The sequence below is a fragment of the Pan paniscus genome, chromosome 1 (genome assembly GCF_029289425.2).
Source record: "Pan paniscus chromosome 1, NHGRI_mPanPan1-v2.0_pri, whole genome shotgun sequence".
NCBI lineage: Eukaryota > Metazoa > Chordata > Mammalia > Primates > Hominidae > Pan > Pan paniscus.
This window is the reverse complement of record NC_073249.2, coordinates 197,596,220-197,615,078: the sequence shown is the minus strand read 5'-3', so window position 1 is coordinate 197,615,078 and position 18,859 is coordinate 197,596,220. Positions and strand designations below refer to the sequence as shown.

At 52.7% G+C, this 18,859-nt stretch overlaps 2 protein-coding genes across 14 annotated transcripts in view; one reads left to right on the top strand and one right to left on the bottom strand.

Moving 5' to 3' along the window:
* MECR (mitochondrial trans-2-enoyl-CoA reductase) overlaps nucleotides 1-2,816 on the bottom strand; it is a 37,123-nt gene extending 34,307 nt beyond the window's left edge. For 2 of the 4 annotated variants that reach the window (XM_034959665.3, XM_034959675.3), the window contains exon 1: nucleotides 2,584-2,805. In XM_034959665.3, the coding sequence (XP_034815556.3) occupies nucleotides 2,584-2,759 (176 nt within the window). In that variant the 5' untranslated portion in view covers nucleotides 2,760-2,805. Of the gene's footprint in view, nucleotides 1-2,583 lie in introns of all 4 variants that reach the window. The other 2 variants (XM_003828107.6, XM_034959692.3) reach the window with 2 other exon arrangements.
* Nucleotides 2,817-8,311: 5,495 nt separating this feature from the next.
* The window catches only part of PTPRU (protein tyrosine phosphatase receptor type U), a 90,128-nt gene continuing 79,580 nt past the window's right edge, over nucleotides 8,312-18,859 (top strand). For 7 of the 10 annotated variants that reach the window (XM_055095822.2, XM_034959709.4, XM_034959705.3 and 4 more), the window contains exon 1: nucleotides 8,338-8,561. In XM_055095822.2, the coding sequence (XP_054951797.1) occupies nucleotides 8,489-8,561 (73 nt within the window). In that variant the 5' untranslated portion in view covers nucleotides 8,338-8,488. Of the gene's footprint in view, nucleotides 8,562-9,765; nucleotides 9,903-16,518; nucleotides 16,539-18,859 lie in introns of those variants that run through there. The other 3 variants (XM_034959710.3, XM_034959717.3, XM_034959719.3) reach the window with 3 other exon arrangements.

The following is an 18,859-nucleotide window of genomic DNA, read 5'->3' as shown; positions in this document are numbered from 1 at the left end:
GTGGGAGGATCCCTTGAGCCCAGGAGTTCAAGACCAGCCTGGGCAACATGGCATGATCTCATCTCAAAATAAATAAATAAATATATATATATAAAATAAAAGCTGTCTGATATTTTATGTGGGCAAATACAAAAAATAAAAGCACTACAAATGGTGACTGTGCTGTGAAGCCAAAGTTGAATATAATGCTTTGTGGAAGTATCTTTTTTTTTTTTTTTTGAGAGGAAGTCTTGCTGTTACCCAGGCTAAAGTTCAATGGCGCGATCTCGGCTCACTGCAACCTCTGCCTCCCAGTTCGGGCAATTCTCCTGCCTCAGCCTCCCGAGTAGCTGGGACTACAGGCTTGCACCCCCATGCCCAGCTAATTTTTGTATTTTTAGTAGAGACAGGGTTTCGCCATGATCTGCCCATGTTAGCCTCCCAAAGTGCAGGGATTACAGGCATGAGCCATCGCGCCCGGTTGGAAGTATCATGTTTTGAACTAGAGGGAAATTACTGAAGTTCCACAGAAGGACATAATAGAAGCTGTCTTTTTTTTTTCCTAAGTGGCATCTGCAAACAGACCGATCTGTTCCAGCTTCTCTGGCTCTCCAAGAGGAGGGAATCAATTAGGAGGCAACTGCATTCAGCTGAACTTTCCCAGGCCTTCCTCATCACCACAGCAGAACTTAATAAAAGGTTCACTTTTTTCGGAAATTTAGATTTAGATTGAACTAACATTTTAGGAGCACCTGTTTTGTGGCAGGTCCTGCTGCAGACACAAACTACAAGTCCGTGGGAGAGACACTCCATGGTTCTCATTTGGGGTACATTCCTGGAAATGGAGGAGTGTTCATCAGAGCTGTACCAGTTCCTTACAATGCAGTCCTTAGTGAGATGTCTTCCCTGACACAATGCTTTATTACCTACGATCAACATACAATTTGGAGTTTACTGACTGATGTGTCTTCTTGACATTCTTTTCATTTCTGTAATGCTGGATGTGGCTAGGCTGATTGCATGACCTTGAATTTATCTGAGGCTTATCCTCACCACCTGTCAAAACATCTAGCTTGATTTTTTTTTTTTTTTTTTGAGACAGAGTCTCGCTCTGTTGCCCAGGTTGGAGTGCAGTGGCGCAATCTCGGCTCACTGCAACCTCCGCCTCCTGGGTTCAAGCAGTTCTCCTGCCTCAGCCTCCTGAGTAGCAGGGATTACAGGTGCCCACCACCAAGCCCGGCTAATTTTTTTGTATTTTTAGTAGAGATGGGGTTTCGCCACGTTGGCCAGGCTGGTCTAGAACTCGTGACCTCAGGTGATCCACCCGCCTCAGTCTCCCTAAGTGCTGGGATTACAGGCGTGAGCCACCGTGCCCAGCTCTAGCCTGAATTTTAACCATTAAAGTAATACCACATTTGCCTATCCTTTGGAAAATAATCAAACTATTTGCTGGGAATCAAAGAGTTAAAAGGAAGGTACTGCACAAGAGTATGCAGGTGTTTTTTGGTGGAGAGCACTACATAGATCTTAGGTGATTACCACTATGAACTTTGTCTGTACTGTCCCCATTTTTTAAGATGATGAAACCGAGGCTCAGAGAACCTCAGTAACTTGCCAAATGCAAAGCTAGGACAAGGATTTGACCCCAAGTATTTTGATTCCCAGAGCTGTGCTTTTGCTTTAGCTCCACTTCAGTGGCCCCGATAGCCCTTCTGAATGGCTATTTATGCGCAGATTTACAGCGGTTGGCAACTGACATACTGTTTTTATCAACCACATGCAAAAAGCATGAATTAAGATCCAACAGAATTTTAGGAGGAGGACAAAGTCATAAAAGTAACGAGAAGTTGAATGACTTCTCTAAGACCAAACAGCTACTAAGAGGTTGAGCCTGTATTCGACCAAATATAGATACTTGGGTCTGTATGGCACCAAAGCAGCTCTTTTTAACCAAGCCAAGATGCATATACGGTGCAGTGGAGAGAAACATGAGTTTGGAATCAGAAGCCATGGATTCCAGTCTCCCGTTCCAATCACTTATTAGCGGTATCACTCTGGGCAAGTCCCTTGCCCTCTGGAAACAATGATCTATGACCTACTCTTTACTGACAAATGAAGATCCAAATGGATGTAAAAGTATTCTGAAAACTTCTTCCAAAAAATAATAATAATAGTAAGAACTCACGCAGGTCAGTCAGACATAGGTTGGAATTCTGACCCTGTCACTTACTGGCTGTGTGACCTTGGACGAGTGATTTTACCTCTTCTGCCTCAGTTTTCATCTGCAAAATGGGTAAATCAATAACTACCCCAAAACATTGTTGTGACAATTAAATGAGAGCATCAATTTAAACAAGGGATTGCCTGACACAATATTCGATCAATAAACATCAGCCATTAATACCCTGATAATTGCCTCTCGGGTCTTCAGCTACCTTCAAGTACGGTCTTTCTGAGCTACCCAAAGCGCCCTGGGCTTCGGCTTCGGTTTGCTATTCTCTGCCCCCTTCCTCGGACCCTGTCCCTCTCTTCCCAGTCCGCAGCTCGTGTTAAAGCCCTCCAGAAACCCCAGTCCCCTTCCCCGGTTTCGGCGCCGTCTCTTACTCGACGACCTTGGCTGGATCCCCGTGGTGCCCATAGACAAGCGCCCGGACCCGGGCAGGCTCGGCGGATGCGGAGTAGGAGGAGGCGGCAGGTCCGTGACAGCCAGAAGCTGGGAGCAGCCCCCGCCACTGCCGGGCGGGGGTTCGCACCCGCCACAGGGTACTGCAGACCCACATGCTCGCTCCAACCAACACAGAGCCTGACGCCCCCGGCTACGTCATCTTCCAGCGACCGCGCGCCTGCGCCCCGCCCCTGCCCCGCCGGGTGACCACTCCCCCTTGCTCCCTTTGAAGGGCGTTTCCTTCCTTCGCTGCCCAAGTGGTGGCGCCTGGCTAGACTGCGTGTGGGCCCCGGGAGGACCCGGGGGTGCGGAGCTTGCGAGGCCGCCAAAGCTGTTGTCTCAACAAGGAGAGTCTGGGGCTAGTCCAAAGTCGTGTCTACAGCCTGCAGTTTGGTGTTTGATTTGGAGGAAATATTTACTCTCCCTGGCCTCAGTTTACCCTTCACATAATATATTGAGTGCTCACCGAGCCAGGCTCTTTAAGGTATTATCTCATTTAATCTCCACTACCATGTAACGGCATAGGGAGGCAAAGCTTACTTCCCTACACTGAGGAGAGTACACGAAAGCTGCTGTGGAGGCAGGAGTATGGGGCTTGGAGTTAGAAAACTTAGGTTCAAATCCTAGCCCTGCCACTTCCTAGCTTGGCCACCTTGGGCAGGTGAAACTCTGAATTTTTCTCATCGGTACAATGGGGATAATATGCCTCCTTCCAGATTGTTGTGAGGATTGGATGAAATAATAGAGGAATGCTATTGTGGGTGGGAGAACGCACTGTAAAAAAACTGTTCAGATCTAAGACAGGAATCACAAGGAGAAGGGCCCTCTCTCAAAATGCTCACAGTGTAGAAAGGGATTAAGTGGAACACTGGAAATGCCTGTAAAAAGGTGTAGCCCTATGAAGGATCTAGTCTTATTTTTGGTGTAGGGAAGACATGAACATTACTAAAACCCCAGATCGAGCTGTGGCTCGTGCCAGAGTGCAATGCTGTAGTCTGAAGAGAGGTGCTCTGGGATGGGGTGGGATGGAGTGGGGGCTCTTGGAGGAGGTGCTGTTAGAGCCAGCCCTGTGATTCAAAATCTTCTGTGTGCATAAAAATAATCCGAGGTCCCATCTTAGACCTACTGAATTAGAATCTTGCGGATGGGGGTTCCAGGAATCTACATCCTTACAAGCTCCCAAGAATATTCTGATGCAGGTGTCCCAGGAAACAGGTTTTAAGATACTGAGCCAGGGCTTTGAAGGATAAGGAAGAGTTCCTTTCTCTGGATTTTATTGACTTGAAGCTTGCCATCTCCAAGCCTTTCCTCTGAGGAAGAGAGCACAGCAAAGTACTGTGAGCTAGATTTGGACAAACCTGGCTTTATGTCCTAGCTCTGCCATTTTCCAGCCATTTGATTTCGGACAAGTCACCAGGCCTCTCTGTGTCTTCACTTTCTTACTCTTAAAATGGAAGGAATACTAGTTATCTGTTTCAAGATTGTTGTGAGGGTCAAGTGAGATATTATCCACTTGAAGCATTTAGTACAATGCTTGGCACATGGAAGCATTTGATAAATATTATCAGGGGGTTATTGTGATTAAATGAGAAATATCACACATAAAACCCTCAGACTAGGGTCTGGCTCATCGTATGTGCTCACTAAATGTCTGTACTTGTTTTTATTATTAGAGAAAGTTGGTGTCCCATGGTGGGGGAAAGGCTTGGCCCCACATTTATGTGCCAGCACACACACGATGACCAGTCCTGCTTACCCTTTTCCCCAGTGACACATAGGCTTACTTGAACTGGGAAGTACAACGTAACCTTCTGTTGTAAGACTCCCTAGGTGACATTGAGATGTCGACATTCTCTTCTTCACCAAATTGGCTCCTCTGAATTTCTGGGGAGCCCAGTCAGGAAGCCTGAAGAATCATCCAGCAAGTCCTCCTCCTTGGGGCTGGACTTTAGCCTCCTGTGCATCCCAATAGCCCTCACTTTTAGTCTAGGCCATCTGGGTTCTTGCAGGGGCATAGTTTGAGAACTACTGACTGAGGGGTTCAAGTCCAATTTCCCGGACTTGCATTCAAGATTCTTTGCACTCTGACTCCCACGCTGCATTTCCAGCTTCATTCTCTCCTGTTGGACCGTGCATAGCCTGTGATCCAGCTGCATCTGATACCCGTCTTCCCCAGTGTGTCTTGTGCCTTATTCAGGCCACTCCTTCTGCCTGAAATGCTGTTTCCTGCCTCGGAAACTCCAGGTTCAGATGTCATTTCTTTGATGTTTCACAACTCCCTAGGTCATCTGCTGCTGCCTTTGTGTTTTCTCTGGAGCTGTGTTATGGCCTTTAGTACATCGTCTCTTATTTATTCCCCTCCAGGCAAGAATGGAGCCATGTTTGGTTTATCTCCATAACACCAGCACCCGATATGAGCCTGGCACAGGGTAGGTGTCATAAATATTCCATGAGTTGCAGGTAATTGAATTTCCTCATGGCCTAGAACTGTCTGTGGTGCCATCTCCTTTTCCCTAGATTTGGGCTGGTCACTCCAGGCCAGGAATTTCCTTCTTCCTTCTTCTCTCAAGGATTATAGAAGTTTGTGGTCTTTTTTTTTTTTTTTGAGACAGTTTTGCTCGTTGCCCAGGCTGGAGTGCAATGGCGCGATCTTGGCTCACTGCAACCTCCGCCTCCCAGGTTCAAGCAATTCTCCTGCCTCAGCCTCCTGAGTAGCTGGGATTACAGGTGCCCGCAACTACGTCTGGCTAATTTTTGTATTTTTTCTTTTTTTTTTTTAGTAGAGACAGGGTTTCACCATGTTAGTCAGGCTGGTCTCAAACTCCTGACCTCACCTCTGCCTCCCAAAATGCTGGGATTACAGGTGTGAACCACTGTGCCCGGCTGAAGTTTGTAGTCTTTTAAAAGTAAAGCAGAAAGTCCTCTTCTCATCTGTCTACCTGTTGCTTGTGTTCTCTTTCTCCCTCCATTATAGTCTGTGCCATCTTCCCCTGCACAAAGGGCAAAGGGATGTGGAATTAGTCAGAACTGGGTTCAAATCTAGGGCCCGCCGTCTATTTACTAGCTGTGTCACCTTGGGCAAGTGTCATATGCTCTCTGAACCTCAGTTTCCACACCCATAAAATGGGATCACTGGTAAAACTCCTATTTTGAGGCTCCCTCAAGAGCCCTCTGCAAACAGCACCCTTGGTTGTTTCTTCTGTTCACTGGTTTTCTCTCCTTGAGTTTCCTTTTCTGGGTGGGCCTCTCTGGCTCCTCTCTGCTCCAGCGTCTCTGTATCTTAGTTTCTTCCCTAAGGTTTCCCCTTGGTTTCTTCTTGCTTCTGCCTCCCTCTCCCTATTTAATTATCTGTGTCTAATTCTTGCCTGCTGTGTCTTTTGGTCCCTTTCCTAACTCAGTGTGGAGCTCATCAGCTCTCACAAGAGAGGAGACCAAGAGCCCAGGAACTCTCAACCCAGCGATACCTCCTCCAGCCCCAGGGCAGCTTCAAGGTGTGTCCATCTCAGCATGAAGCCAGCTAGGAGAGGGGCAGGGCACAGGGAGGGCCTACATATACCTTGAACTCCTATGCTCTGTTCAGTGTCACTGCCCAGTGGTCAGACCCATCTGCCCATGGCTTTCCCTACTTCAGCAGTCTTTATAGCTGGAGCTATAAAAAAAAAACAACAAAAAAACACCAGAGATCAGAACTTATTACTCCTTATTACTCCTCTGCTTAATTACTCCACTTCAGTGGCCTCCCATTAATTACTCTTAGGGTTGAACCTGAAGCCCCTTCCTTGCTCATGGTTTCTTGCCTGACCTACAGACCCTGCTGACTTGTCTAGCTGCACCTGGCTCCCTTCTGCCCCCGACTCACTCCATGCCAGCTGCCCGGCTTCCTTGCAGCTGCTTGTACCCACCAGCTCCTGCCTTTGCACAGGCTGTCCCCTCTGACTGCAATGTTCCTCTCCACTGATTTGCATGAGGTTGGCTCCTTCTCATACTTCAGGTCTCAGTTCAAATGTCACCATGTCACTTCTATAGCAAAGCCCTCTTGGACCACTTATCTAAAGGAGATGCCCCTTCCCTATCTTCTTTATCATTATACTCCCTCGTTTCCTTTAGCTTGCATATCTTAGATGGTAATGATATATTTATGTACATGTTTGCTGTTGGGCTCTCCTACTAGAATGTAAGATTCATGAAGGCTAGGACCATTTCCCTTTCATTCATTCCATCCAGTCAGTATTTATTGAGCATCAATTACGTGTCAGAGGCCGGGCGCGGTGGCTCACACCTGTAATCCCTGCACTTTGGGAGACTGAGGCAGGTGGATCACCTGACGTCAGGAGTTCCAGACCAGCCTGGCCAACATGGTGAAACCCTGTCTCTACTAAAAATACGAAAATTAGCCGGGCGTGGTGGTGGGCACCTGTAATCCCAGTTACTTGGGAGGCTGAGCCAGGAGAATTGTTGGAGCCTGGGAGGCAGAGGTTGCAATGAGCCAAGACTGCGCCATTGCACTCCAGCCTGGGCAACAAGAGTGAAACTCCATCTCGAAACAAAATAAAATAAAATAAAATAATAAAAACATGCCATATACTGGGCACGGAAATACAAGATGAGTCTTTTCCCAAGGGAGCTCATTTCTAGAGGTGGAGACAGATAATGAACTCATCATATAGCCCGCACTCTATTTGAAATTGCAACAATTCCCCTTCCCTTCCCTGTCCCCCCACCACCCCCAAATTTCCTGGTGTATGAGACAGTGATAAGGGACGTACACCAGAGGGTTTGCTTTTTTGTTTTTGTTTTTTTGGTTGTTTACTGTTCTTGTCTTCCCACTGGAATGTAAGGTCCATGAGAGTAGGGAATTTTTGTCTGTTTTATATCTCTACCCTGGCCTATAGTAATTGTTGAATAAATGAATAGACCCCAATAAATATTTGTTGAATGAATAGGTGTCCAGATGGGAGGAAGGTCTCAGCCCCTATTCAATTCAAACCAAACAACTTTGATTCAAATCTCGGTGCTGTCAAATACTGTTGCATAACAGTGTTTATGCAGTATAATTGTTGCATACCTAATATATGATGATTAAATGAGTCCATGTGGGTAAAACACATAGAAGGTACCTGGTCTTACATAGTAATGAGCAACGAGTTTGCAGATCATAGTGCGAGGGCTCATTGTGGGTAGGGGCCCAAATACATTTAACCTATGTAGCCAGAAGGTAGAGTAGGACCAGTGAGGGCTAGTGAGGGAGGTAGACTTCCACGTCATGAAATGAAAAACTTTCTAAAAGCCGGCGTTTCCAAAGCCCCAACAACCGCTCTTGGCCAGGTGATGAGCGCCCTGTTCCTGGAGGTATGTAGAACACGCATTTGAAGGCGCCAAGGTACAAGGGATTCAGGCATCGGATGGGACAGAGGCCGGGTGTCCCTGGGTCACCGTCCCTGAGAGCGCTGTACGGGAGCTAGGCGTGGGCCATGAGCGTGCTCGCCTGGCAGTGTTGGTGCCCTGTCCGTGGAGACGTCCGTGGGCGTCCAGACCCAGCCGCGGGGCCTCATGGCGGGGAGGATGCGGGAGCGGGGGAGGGGCGCTCCAGGGCTAGCGGGCGGCCGGACCCGCTGCAGCACCCGCCGTGGCCAGCAGGGAGCGCCGCGAGACCGCCGAACCCGCGGCCGGGCCTGACGTCAGCGCCCCGCTTGCTCCGGCTCCCGCTCTGGACTCGGCGCCAGTCCCGCTCCGCGCCGCGCCGCTCCGCTCCGGCTCGGGCTCCGGCTCGCCTCGGGCTGGGCTCGGGCTCTGGCGGCGGCGTCCCCCGCGCCGGGCCCCGGGACGGGCGGCGACGCTCCAACCATGGCCCGTGCCCAGGCGCTCGTGCTGGCACTCACCTTCCAGCTCTGCGCGCCGGAGACCGAGACTCCGGCAGGTAAGCGCGCGGCGGCCGGACCGAGCCTGCCCCGCCGAGCCTCGGGGCCCGTGGCGTAGCTCGGAAGAAAGTGTGAGTGTTGAGTGACCGGGCGTTACGAGCGTGCTCCCTGTGTGTGTCTGAGCGTAGGATGGGCGATTGTGTGCCCGGGGTGTTGCGTGACTGCGAATGTTGTGTGTCCGTGAGTTGTGCGCAAGAAAAGGTGATGTGTGTCGGCGAGTATGTTGGGGTTGAATGTTGTGTGCATCGAGGCATTGGGTGTGCGCTGAGTGTCTTGTGGGTCTGCCAGTGTGTAGTGTTTGTGTGGCCAAGTGGGTTGTGTGTGCATCTGAGTTTGGTTGTGTTGCGGGAGTTGTATCTGCTAATGTGTTGCATTTGTTTGCATTTTGTATGCCTGGCCGGGAGTGCTGTTTGTTTTGTGTCTGAGAATGGGGTGTGTGTTTGTGTTATGCCTGTGGCCGGGGGTGCTCTCTGGATCCCGCCTGAGTGTGGATCCGGGAACGCGTGTGTGGCGTGTGTGCTTTTGAGATCCGTGTACATGTGTGAAGGCGTGGGAACGGGTCCGGAACGTGTGTGTCCGTGCGCTGTGTACGTGTGGGGAGTGTCTGGGGTATGTGGTGTGTGCCGCCGGGGGCCGCGTGGGTCCGAGTGAATGCCAAGTGTGCCGGGAATGCGTGTGTGGGAGCGAGTCTGGAACGGATGTGAGTGTGTGCGAATGTGTCCGTGTGTGCTGGCTGCGCGTCCAGGAATGTTGCGAGTGTGGAGCGCGCCTGGGCCGCGGCTGCGAGTGTGCCCTGGGCCCGGGGCCGCCCGAGGGGGCGGTGGCAGGACGTGTGTGCGCGCGTGTGCGTGTGCGCGTGTGTGGCGCGCTGGGCCGGAACAAGTTGTCGCGGCGGCGCCCCCTGGGCTGCCCGGGTCGGGCAGGGCCCGAGGCTCGGGGAGGACCGGGCCCCGCGGCCGCCGCCTCGGGCATGTCGGACTGTTTGTTGTTTCGCAAGTTCCGCGCGGCGCTGGCGGGCGGCTGATCCGAGGCGGCGCCGGGGCTGCGGGGCGCCCGGGCCAGCGGGCCCCAGCGAGGGGCCGGCGGGCGGGGAGGGGAGGGCCGGACCGGCGGGCGCTCCTGCGGTGGCCGGGCCGCGGCTGCGCCCCGGGCGGCCGGGCGGGGGCTGTCCCCGGGCTGGGCTGCGACGTCGGGGCGCGGGCAGGGCCTGGCTCGCCGCCGGGGGACGGCGCCCCCTCCCTTGGCGCGCAGGACGCGCGGGGGACGCCCGGGCCTCCCGGGACACTCCCTTGGTGGAGCCTGCAACTTTGTGCGGCCTCCCGGCCGGCCGGGACCGCCAGGTGTGTGCTTGAGTGTGAGCGTGAGTGTGAGCGTGTGGCTCCGCGCTTGTCTGCTGTGTGGTCGCGTTCTCCGGGTTTCGGAGTCTGGTGTCTTTGGTGTGCGTGCGCGTGTGTGTGTGCGCGCAGCTGAATGTGTGTATACGGAGCCTGTGTTTGTGTGTCCGTGTGCTCGTCGGAGTGTGGACGGTGTGTCGGGTGTGTGTGCGTGCGCGTGTTCCACATCCCACCCTGAGGCCTGGGATCCTAGACCGCGGCCCCTTCCCGCGGAATTTCGGGGCCCTGCTCCGGGTGACCTCCCCCGCCCTCGCCACCGGTGGGGCTGCTCCGCGGGCTCCGGGTAGCCGGGAGACGCCCGGGGCGGGATCCGAGCCGAGACACGTGCCGGAGCGGAGCCGCTTCCTCACGGTCGCCAGCCGCAGACAACTGACCTCCCCGGCATCGCGTTCGCGGCCCTGTTGCCGGCTCCGGTGTCTCGGGCCGGAACTCCCGTGGCTCCAGCGTTCGCGCCGGCCACTGGCCAGCGCTTGGGCCTCGCCCTGCAGCTCCGGGGCCATAGGGCACAGCTTTAGCTTTGACCTCCCCGTTCCCGAAAGGACGCCCAAGGCGACCTCCCACCCCATCCTCCCCGACTTCTCCCCCATGTCCTGCGGCAACTTTGCCTCCCTCTCCCACCGTGAAATCAAACCCGCGGGGTTCTGTATGCGCCCCATCCCCGCTCCTACCACCATCGCTTTGATTTCAAGAACACTCACAAGCCCCAAGCCCTGCCAGCAGGAGGACTGTCAGGAACTGAAGTTTGGGAGTGAGGCCTAGAGCAGGTTACTCCCATTCTTGATGCCTCAGTTTCCTCTTCTGCCTCATAGCCATCATGATAATGGTGTATGGCACTTTTGGTAGATACCAAGTACCTTGTAAAGTAAGGCTCTGTCTGTGAGTGCCAGGGAACAAAAAATGGATTTGAGAGTTGTTGCAAAGCCCCAGACAGAGGCTGTGATTTAAAGCTGGGGTATTCGGTGTCAAATTCTGCCTCTGCTACTTGCTATTCATGTGATGTCTGGCAAATCACCTCACTTGTAAAGTTCCTGGCCCCCTTTGTTATTCTTAGAGATGAACTCAGAAGCCCAAGTAGAATAGATGTGATACCCCTTGTCCCCAGTCTGGACAGAGTCAGCCCAGCTCCCTGAATGGCTCCGGAGCTTCCGGGTAGGGGCGGTGTGTGATGCCTTCTCAGCCTTGCAAACCTGGTAGTTATTTATTCTGCTGTGTTCTTGCTATTTTGTCCTTTTGGTCGCAGGAGTTGTGGACGGCAGGAATGAGGGAGCGGCTGCCCAGTGGTTTCAGGTTGGGCAATAAAGGCTTGTCTGGGCATCCCTCCCTTTTCCCTGGGGCTAGGGGAGGGGACTTAGCAGGAAGCAGTGACAGTGGCCGAGGTGGGGACGCTGAGCTCCTGGACAGCCTGCTGCCCAGCTCTGGTGTCAGAAAAAACCTAGGGCAAGCATCGTGCTTGATGGAGACAGGCCACCATCCTTCCATGATTTTCATCAGCTCAGCTGGGCATATGGGGTGGCCTTTCCATGCAGGACTGGGTTGGCCAGAGTTGCAGGGGGTACCTTGTGCTCCTCCTTCCTCCCCCTCCCCCCTTTTCTCTTCCTAGTTGCCCTCCTGCATCCTGGAACGTCCTGTCTGCCCTCTCAGAGACTCTTTCATCTGTCTCCTTCTGTCCGTCCTCAGCTATCTTTCACCTGCAGGAAGGCTCCAGCCTCCTCCTTCCCTCTTTCCCTCATGGTGCCGGGGATCTTTGTAAAATACATTTTAACTCAAAGGGTTTAAAACCCTTTGTAGGCTCCCCATTGCCTTCAGGGTGAAGTCCTTATCCCTTGGCCCTGTTGCTGGCTCTAGCTCCTGCCCGCCTGTCCAGCTGCATCTTGTTTTGTGTCACTGCCCCTTGCATCCTATGATCTGGCCAGCCTGACCTTCTTACCAAAGACCCAAATGCCCACAGCCTGCTGTCTCCTCTCTGGGCCTTTGGGCAAGCCGTGCTTTCTCTGCAGAACTTTCTAACTCCAGCTTTTCGCTGGTGAACTCCTGCAACTTGATGGGCTCTCAGCTCTAAGCATCATCCACTCCCTGAAGCCTTCCTCGGTGATGCCCTGTCCTAGCCTAGGAAGTTGGGGGTGGGGGTCAATTGGATTTTTACATAGCATTGTAATTATTGTAATTACAGTTTATTAGTGCTGTCTCCCTTACCAGACTGAGAGCTGAGGACAGAGACTGGGTTTTTAGTTTACTTCTGAATCTTAGTGCCAGGTACAAGGCCTGGCCCACCGGGTCTGAATAAATATATATGGCCTGAAAGAATAAAGTTTAAGGGGGCCAAGTTCAGAGGTGGAGATGCCAGATGGGGGCGCACTGATTCCACTGAAGGTAGAGATTGAAGAACCAGGTTTCCCTCCAGGAATCTGGAAAATTCCTGGAGGGTGGGGGATGGTGTTATGTTGTGAAAAGGCCATGTTGAGAGTGTCATCTGGGAGCTTTGAGTTGGGGAGGTTGAGTCCCTGGCAAGAGACTGAAGGGAACGGGCCTCCTGCCTGCCAGCCCCTCCCCCAGGCTCTGGCCCCACCCCTAGCAGCTGGCAGGGCTCTTCCAGCCCCCAGTCTCAGCCTTTTGTGATGGGGCCTGGCAGTTGGTGAGACGTTGAGTCTCAACGGTCTGTGTGAGTGGCTGGGGAGGAGGGAGGGAGCCCGCAGGGCCCTGTGTTAGGAGAGGGAGGGAAGCTTCCTGGAAGACCCTCCCTTAGTCCTCAGTCCTAGATCCTAGGGTGGGCGGGTGGGGTCACAGCCTCTGTTCTCACCGCTTGTGCACCGGAGGGAAGGGAGGAGAACTGCATCCCATGGTGGCCCTGGCAGATGGGGTTGGGGAGGCTGGCTGAGGTGTGTGCAGATGTGACTCTAGCATCTGGGCAGTCAGAGTGGGGGGTGTGTAGGGATTGTAACTAGGGGCATGGACACATGTGACCTGTTAGGGTGTCTAGCCATCTGGTTATCGTGTGGTGTGGCAGGATCTGAGTTTGGAGTAGGGAGGTAACCAGCTGCTTTGACCCCTGGGGAGCCTGGTGCTAAGGGTGTCTGGCTATCCAAGTATCACATTCCTGGAGTTGGGTGCAGAGCTATTTGGATGGGTGGTGTCTCGCTATCTAGGTATGGACAACCCAGTACCAGCATGTGGGAGGAGCAGGGTGTGCAGACAGAGGCTATCCCAGCATCCCTGGGTGTGGAGGTGGGTGTATCCATGTGTCTGGGAGTCCTCAGGTTAGTGGGTATTTATAAGTGGGGAGTGTCTCTGTGTTGTGTCCAGGTATGGGGCTGGCCAGGTGCCTGAGTGTCTGGTTGTAGGGGTCCCCAAGTGTCCGGGTATCTGAGGGTGGGGTTATCTGTGTATGAAACAACAGGGACCCAGTCATTGAAGTATCCAGTTGTTAGTGAGTCTGGGTGTGGGGTGCCATGTGTCTACTTTTTTTTTTTTTCTTCTTCTTCTTTTTTTTTTTTTGAGATGGAGTCTCACTCTGTCGCCCAGGCTGGAGTGCAGTGGCGTGATCTTGGCTCATTGCAACCTCCGCCTCCCGGGTTCAAGTGATTCTCCTGTCTCAGCCTCCTAAGTAGCTGGGATTACAGGCGCATGCCACCATGCCTGGCTAATTTTTGTATTTTTAGTAGAGACTGGGTTTCACCATGTTGGTCAGGCTGGTCTTGAACTCCTGACATTGTGATCTGCCTGCCTTGGCCTTCCAAAGTGCTGAGATTACAGGCGTGAACCACAGCGCACGGCCTTTTCTTCTTTTTTTTTCAGATGGAGTCTCGCTTTGTCACCCAGGCTGGAGTGCAATGGCATGATCTCGGCTCACTGCAACCTTTGCCTCCTGGGTTCAAGCGATTCTCCTGCCTCAGCCTCCCGAATAGCTGGGATTACAGGCACCCGCCACCATGCCTGGCTAATTTTTGTATTTTTAGTAGAGATGGGGTTTCACCATGTTGGCCAGGCTGGTCTTGAACTCCTGACCTCAGGTGATCCACCTGCTTCGGCCTCCCAAAGTGTTGGGATTACAGGTGTGAGCCACTGTGCCTGGCCTCATGTGTCTATTTGTATGTTTAGATGTGGAGGTGCCCTTGTGACCTATGGTGGTGTCCATGTATCCAGGATGTGTCCACAAGGGGTGTGGACGTGTTGGGTGGGAACGTCCTGGTGGCTGTACCCAACTCAACCTCTGGTAGCCCCTTCCCTGGGACTTGCCTCCTGATCGCTCTTCAGACTCCAAAGCCAGAAGCCTTGGAAGGGGCCCTGATAGTTCTGTTTTTCAACGGTCAGCCTAGAGCTGTGTTATCTAATAGAACCTTCTGTGGTGATGGAAATTGTCCTCTACCTGCATTCTCCAATACAGTGGCTCCTGAGTCATGTATGGGTATTACATTTAAATTAATTAAAATAAAAATTCAATCCCTCAGTTGCACTAGTCAGATTTCAAGTCCTCAAGAGTCACATGTTGCTAGTGGCTCTCATTGTACTGGTTAATGCAGGCAGAGAACATTTCCATCCTCTCAGAAAGTTCTGCAGACAGCACTGGTCTAGAGGCATGAGGCGGCCTGCAGCACCTTCAGTGAGGCCTGGGCATCTCTGGGAGGGGAATTGGTCTGGATGGACCATGACTCAGTGGCTCTTGACAAAAGGTTTTGTTCAATCCAGGCCCCTTCTCTGCAGCCTTATTAGATCTTGCCTGGACTATTGCAGTAGCCTGGTAGCCTTCTTGGCCTCTACTCTGCCTGCCATCACGCTCTCGGTTTCTTTTTTTTTTTTGAGATGGAGTCTCACTCTGTCACCCAGGCTGGAGTGCAGGGGCACCATCTTGGCTCACTGCAACCTCTGCCTCCTGGGTTCAAGCAATTCTTCAGCCTCAGCCTCCCAAGTAGCTGGGACTACAGGCGCGTGCCACCACGCTCGGCTAATTTTTTGTATTTTTAGTAAAGACGGGGTTTCGCTGTGTTAGCCAGGATGGTCTCCATCTCCTGACCTGGTGACCTGCCTGACTCGGCCTCCCAAAGTACTGGGATTACAGGCATGAGCCACCGGGCCCTCCCCAGGCTTTTGGTTTCTAATGCTTCCACCACCCTGTGGCTGGAATAAGCTTCTAAGGCAGACATAGGATGCTGCCACTCCTTTGTCCCAAGCTGAAGGCTCCCCAGAACTCAGGGGACAAAACCCAAACCCTAGCATAGCAGATGAGGCCCTGCATGACCAGCCCTTTCTTTCTGAAGCAGCTTCACATGATGCCTTTCTTCCCTGACCCCACTCCTGCCTATCCGCTGTCTGCTCCAAATCACCAGGCAAATTGCTGATCCAGGAGCCTGCCATGCCAGTTCACACCTCTCTACCTTTGCACACACTGTGCCCCTCCCTACTTCTCACCTCGCGGTGGGGGTGGGGGATCTACCTACTTGTTCAACCTTCACAGTTCAGCTCCATTGTCACTGATGCAGCGAAGCCTTCCCAGCCCTCTCCCGGTGCAGTTGGTCAAATTTCTCCCATAGTGGACGTCTGACAATGTGCTGCAGTTTTCCGTCTCCTTTTTCCACTAGGCTGGGAGCCCCCAGGGGCTGAGCTGTGTCTTCGTCATCTGTGGTCCCCAGGGCCTTTACGTGGGAGATGCCCACTAAGTGGCTGCATCTTGATGCCTCTGGGTGCACAGGGAAGGCTTGGAGGGGTGAATGCAGGAGCTGGGGCTCTGCAGCACAGTCATGGGTGGGCTGGCTATGCCTCCTCCTTTGGCTCTGGGTTGGGGGCTGCCATTGCCTGCAGAATGACTGTGGGAGGACCCCTGAGGGGGACAGCTCAGAAGATGCTGCTTCCAGATGACACAGGAGGTCTTGGGCAGATTCCCAGGATGCAAACCACAGGACCTTGTGATGACTCAGAAGGGACAAGGAGAAAGGGGGCTTGGAGGGCTGCTGAGGCTTGGGAGTTTGAGGGCAGAAGCTGGGGAGAAAGATTGAGATGGGGCTGTTAGGAAGGGGAGATGCTGAGGATATTTGACAGGGCAAGATTAAAGCTAGGGGTGGGGTGACAGCTCAGCCCCCGGGGGCTCCCAGACTAGTGGAAAAAGGAGACGGAAAACCGCAGCACACCGTCAGATGTCCACTATGGTGGGTGACAGCTGAGGCCTGGGGGACCACTGGCGGATAGAAGATAGCTGGTGGGAAAGATATACCTGGGGGATGGGACAGCTGACAGTGAAGGGACAGGCGGTATTGGGGGAACAACTGAGGGTTGGGGGACAGGTGGAGGATAGAAAGAACCAGGAGATGTGGGTGATAAGAGGTGGAGGTAAGAGGTGGAGATAAGAGGTGACAACTGGGAGGTATCAGAAACCTAGTGGATAGGACAGGTGAGTCTCAGCTGAGAGTGGGAAATACATTGCTTAGAATGTGTATGTATGTGTGTTTACAGGAGCGTGCATGTGGACTTGTGGCTGGGCATGCCTGTCAATATGTGTTTGTCTAGCGTGTGGTGGTTAAGAGCATGGGTTGAGGACCCAGACCATCTGGGTTCTAATCCTAAGCCCACCACTTCTGGCTGTGTGATACTTTGGTAAGTTACTGACCTCTCTGGGCCCTTAGTGTTCTCATTTGTGGAATGGGGATAATAATAGAACACACTGCATGCGTTTGTCATGAGGATATGTTTTATGGTTATGATTATGTAGGTTAGAACAGGTCCTGCACATAGTAAGCACTGTGTAAGTGTTCACTGTTATGATGTGTGTATGTGCCTGTGTGCGGTCATCCTGTGTGCCCAGAAAAGTTTGTTCTTGGTTTCTGATGAAGTCCAGGCCTGGGAGGGAGTAATAGTGGTGGGGATGGGGGTGGTGGTTGGGGAGTGCCTAGCCAGGTTGATTGAGTCTGGCTCTTCTCTGACATCCTCACCTCTTGTTCATCCTACTTCCTGCCCACCCTGTCCCAGGGCCTAATCCAGTAATAGGTCTTTCTCTCTATCTCTCCTCTGTCCTGCCCTGGGCTGAGGGCCAGGGGCTGTACTTTAATTGTCCGAGAGCTTTACCAGCAGAATTTGAATTCATTGTTTTCCTGCCAGCATGCTGGGGCTCTGCTCAGTTATAATACCTGGACAATGTGCTCGATTCTAGATGGCCTATCCTGTGGGTGGCAGTGGCTTCATCCTTTGCCCTTGGAGAGTCACTGGGGTGGAAGATGTTGGAGGGAGGGAGACAAGCCAGATGAGATTTCAGCCCCCAACTTGTGGGGTGAGCCAGCGTGGCCGGGCAGAGCTGTAGGTAGAGGGTTTTCCAGGGATCTGAGCTCCCCTCTCCTCCAGTGCATCACAGGGAGGCATCACGACCCTCCCAGCAACACTGTTGCAGCGTGCCAGGCTCTGGACTGCTCTGGATGTGCGCTGTCTGGGATTCCTGGGTCCAGCCTCCTCGCACAGCCCTCTGTCTCAGCCCTCTACTTCACTGGGATTGCTGCATTGCATTGAGGGTGTGCGTTCTCCTGAGTTTCTGCATGCTCTGCCTCTGCATTGTCCTATTGGACCGTGCCTCCATCCTGCCATGATCCTGCCATGTGTGTGTCTTTGCTGCTCTCTTGTATACTGTGTCACTCTGCTGGATGTCAGTGTTGCATTGGGAAGGTGAATTCTCCTGGGTTTCTGGGCGGAGCCGCTCACACTGCACCACTGTCTGAGATCAACACATGGTTTTCTGTGGCCACATTGCATGTTTGTGTCATAGAGCATTTATATTCTGCACCCCAGTGCCTCACCAGGCAGTCTACATTGCATTGGGCACGTGGACTCTTTTGGGGTTTGGGCATAGCTCCTCGCATTGCAGCACTGCACCGTGCCAACAGATGGCATGCTACCACAACATTGCATCTTGGCATCACACAGCATCTCTGTACTGCACTGCACTATTGCATGGACGTCAGTATTGCATCAGGACTGTGAACTTTTCCTGAGTTTCTGGGCATGGCCCCTCTGCATTCCACAGTTGCATTGTACCAACAGTGCACTTTGCCCCACATAGCACTTCTGTGCATGTGCACTGCTTTGCTGCACTGGATATATGCCTCATGGCCCAGCCCTTGCACTGCGCCACTGCTGCTGAAACGCTGCCCCTATGGTGTCCTGGCCTTTCACTGTCCTACCACCATGGTATCTGTAGGCTGGTGTCCTTTTCCAGGTTTTTGTTGTCAGCCCTACGTGAACAACATCTTTGCATTGAGTGTCCTCACTGCCCCATGTTGCACACGACTCGGAGTCTATATCTATAGTACAGCTTGGGACCACTTTCTTGGGCTTCAGGACTGGCTTAGGTTTGCAAAGGCAGCACCGCTGCACAGTATCTGACATTGCATTCGTGCACTGCACAGGATTACTGCCCAGGGCCTCTACCCTGCAACGAACCTGTTCACTGTTGGGTTGTATGCAGTCTACCGGATTGCGGGACCCAGAGCCCTTGTGTTGAATCCACTGGTTCCACACAGCATCTATTTTTTTTTTTTAAGATGGAGCCTCACTCTGTTGGCCAGGCTGGAGTGCAATGGAGCGATCTGGGCTCACTGCCACCTCCGCCCCCTGGGTTCAAGTGATTCTCCTGCCTCCGCCTCCCGAGTAGCTGGGATTACAGGCATGTGCCACCAAACCCAGCTAATTTTTGTATTTTTACTAGAGACGAGGTTTCACCATGTTGGTCAGGCTGGTCTCAAACCTCTGACCTCAAATGATCCACCTGCCTCGGCCTCTCAAAGTGCTGGGATTACGGGCGTGAGCTACTGCGCCCAGCTCCACACTGCATCTTAATTGTACTCCATTTTGTGCCACTTCCTACCCGTGCCTCGAGTCTGCACCTACTCTGTTCCTCAGGACTGTATTTATTGGGCTTATATTCTAGGCTG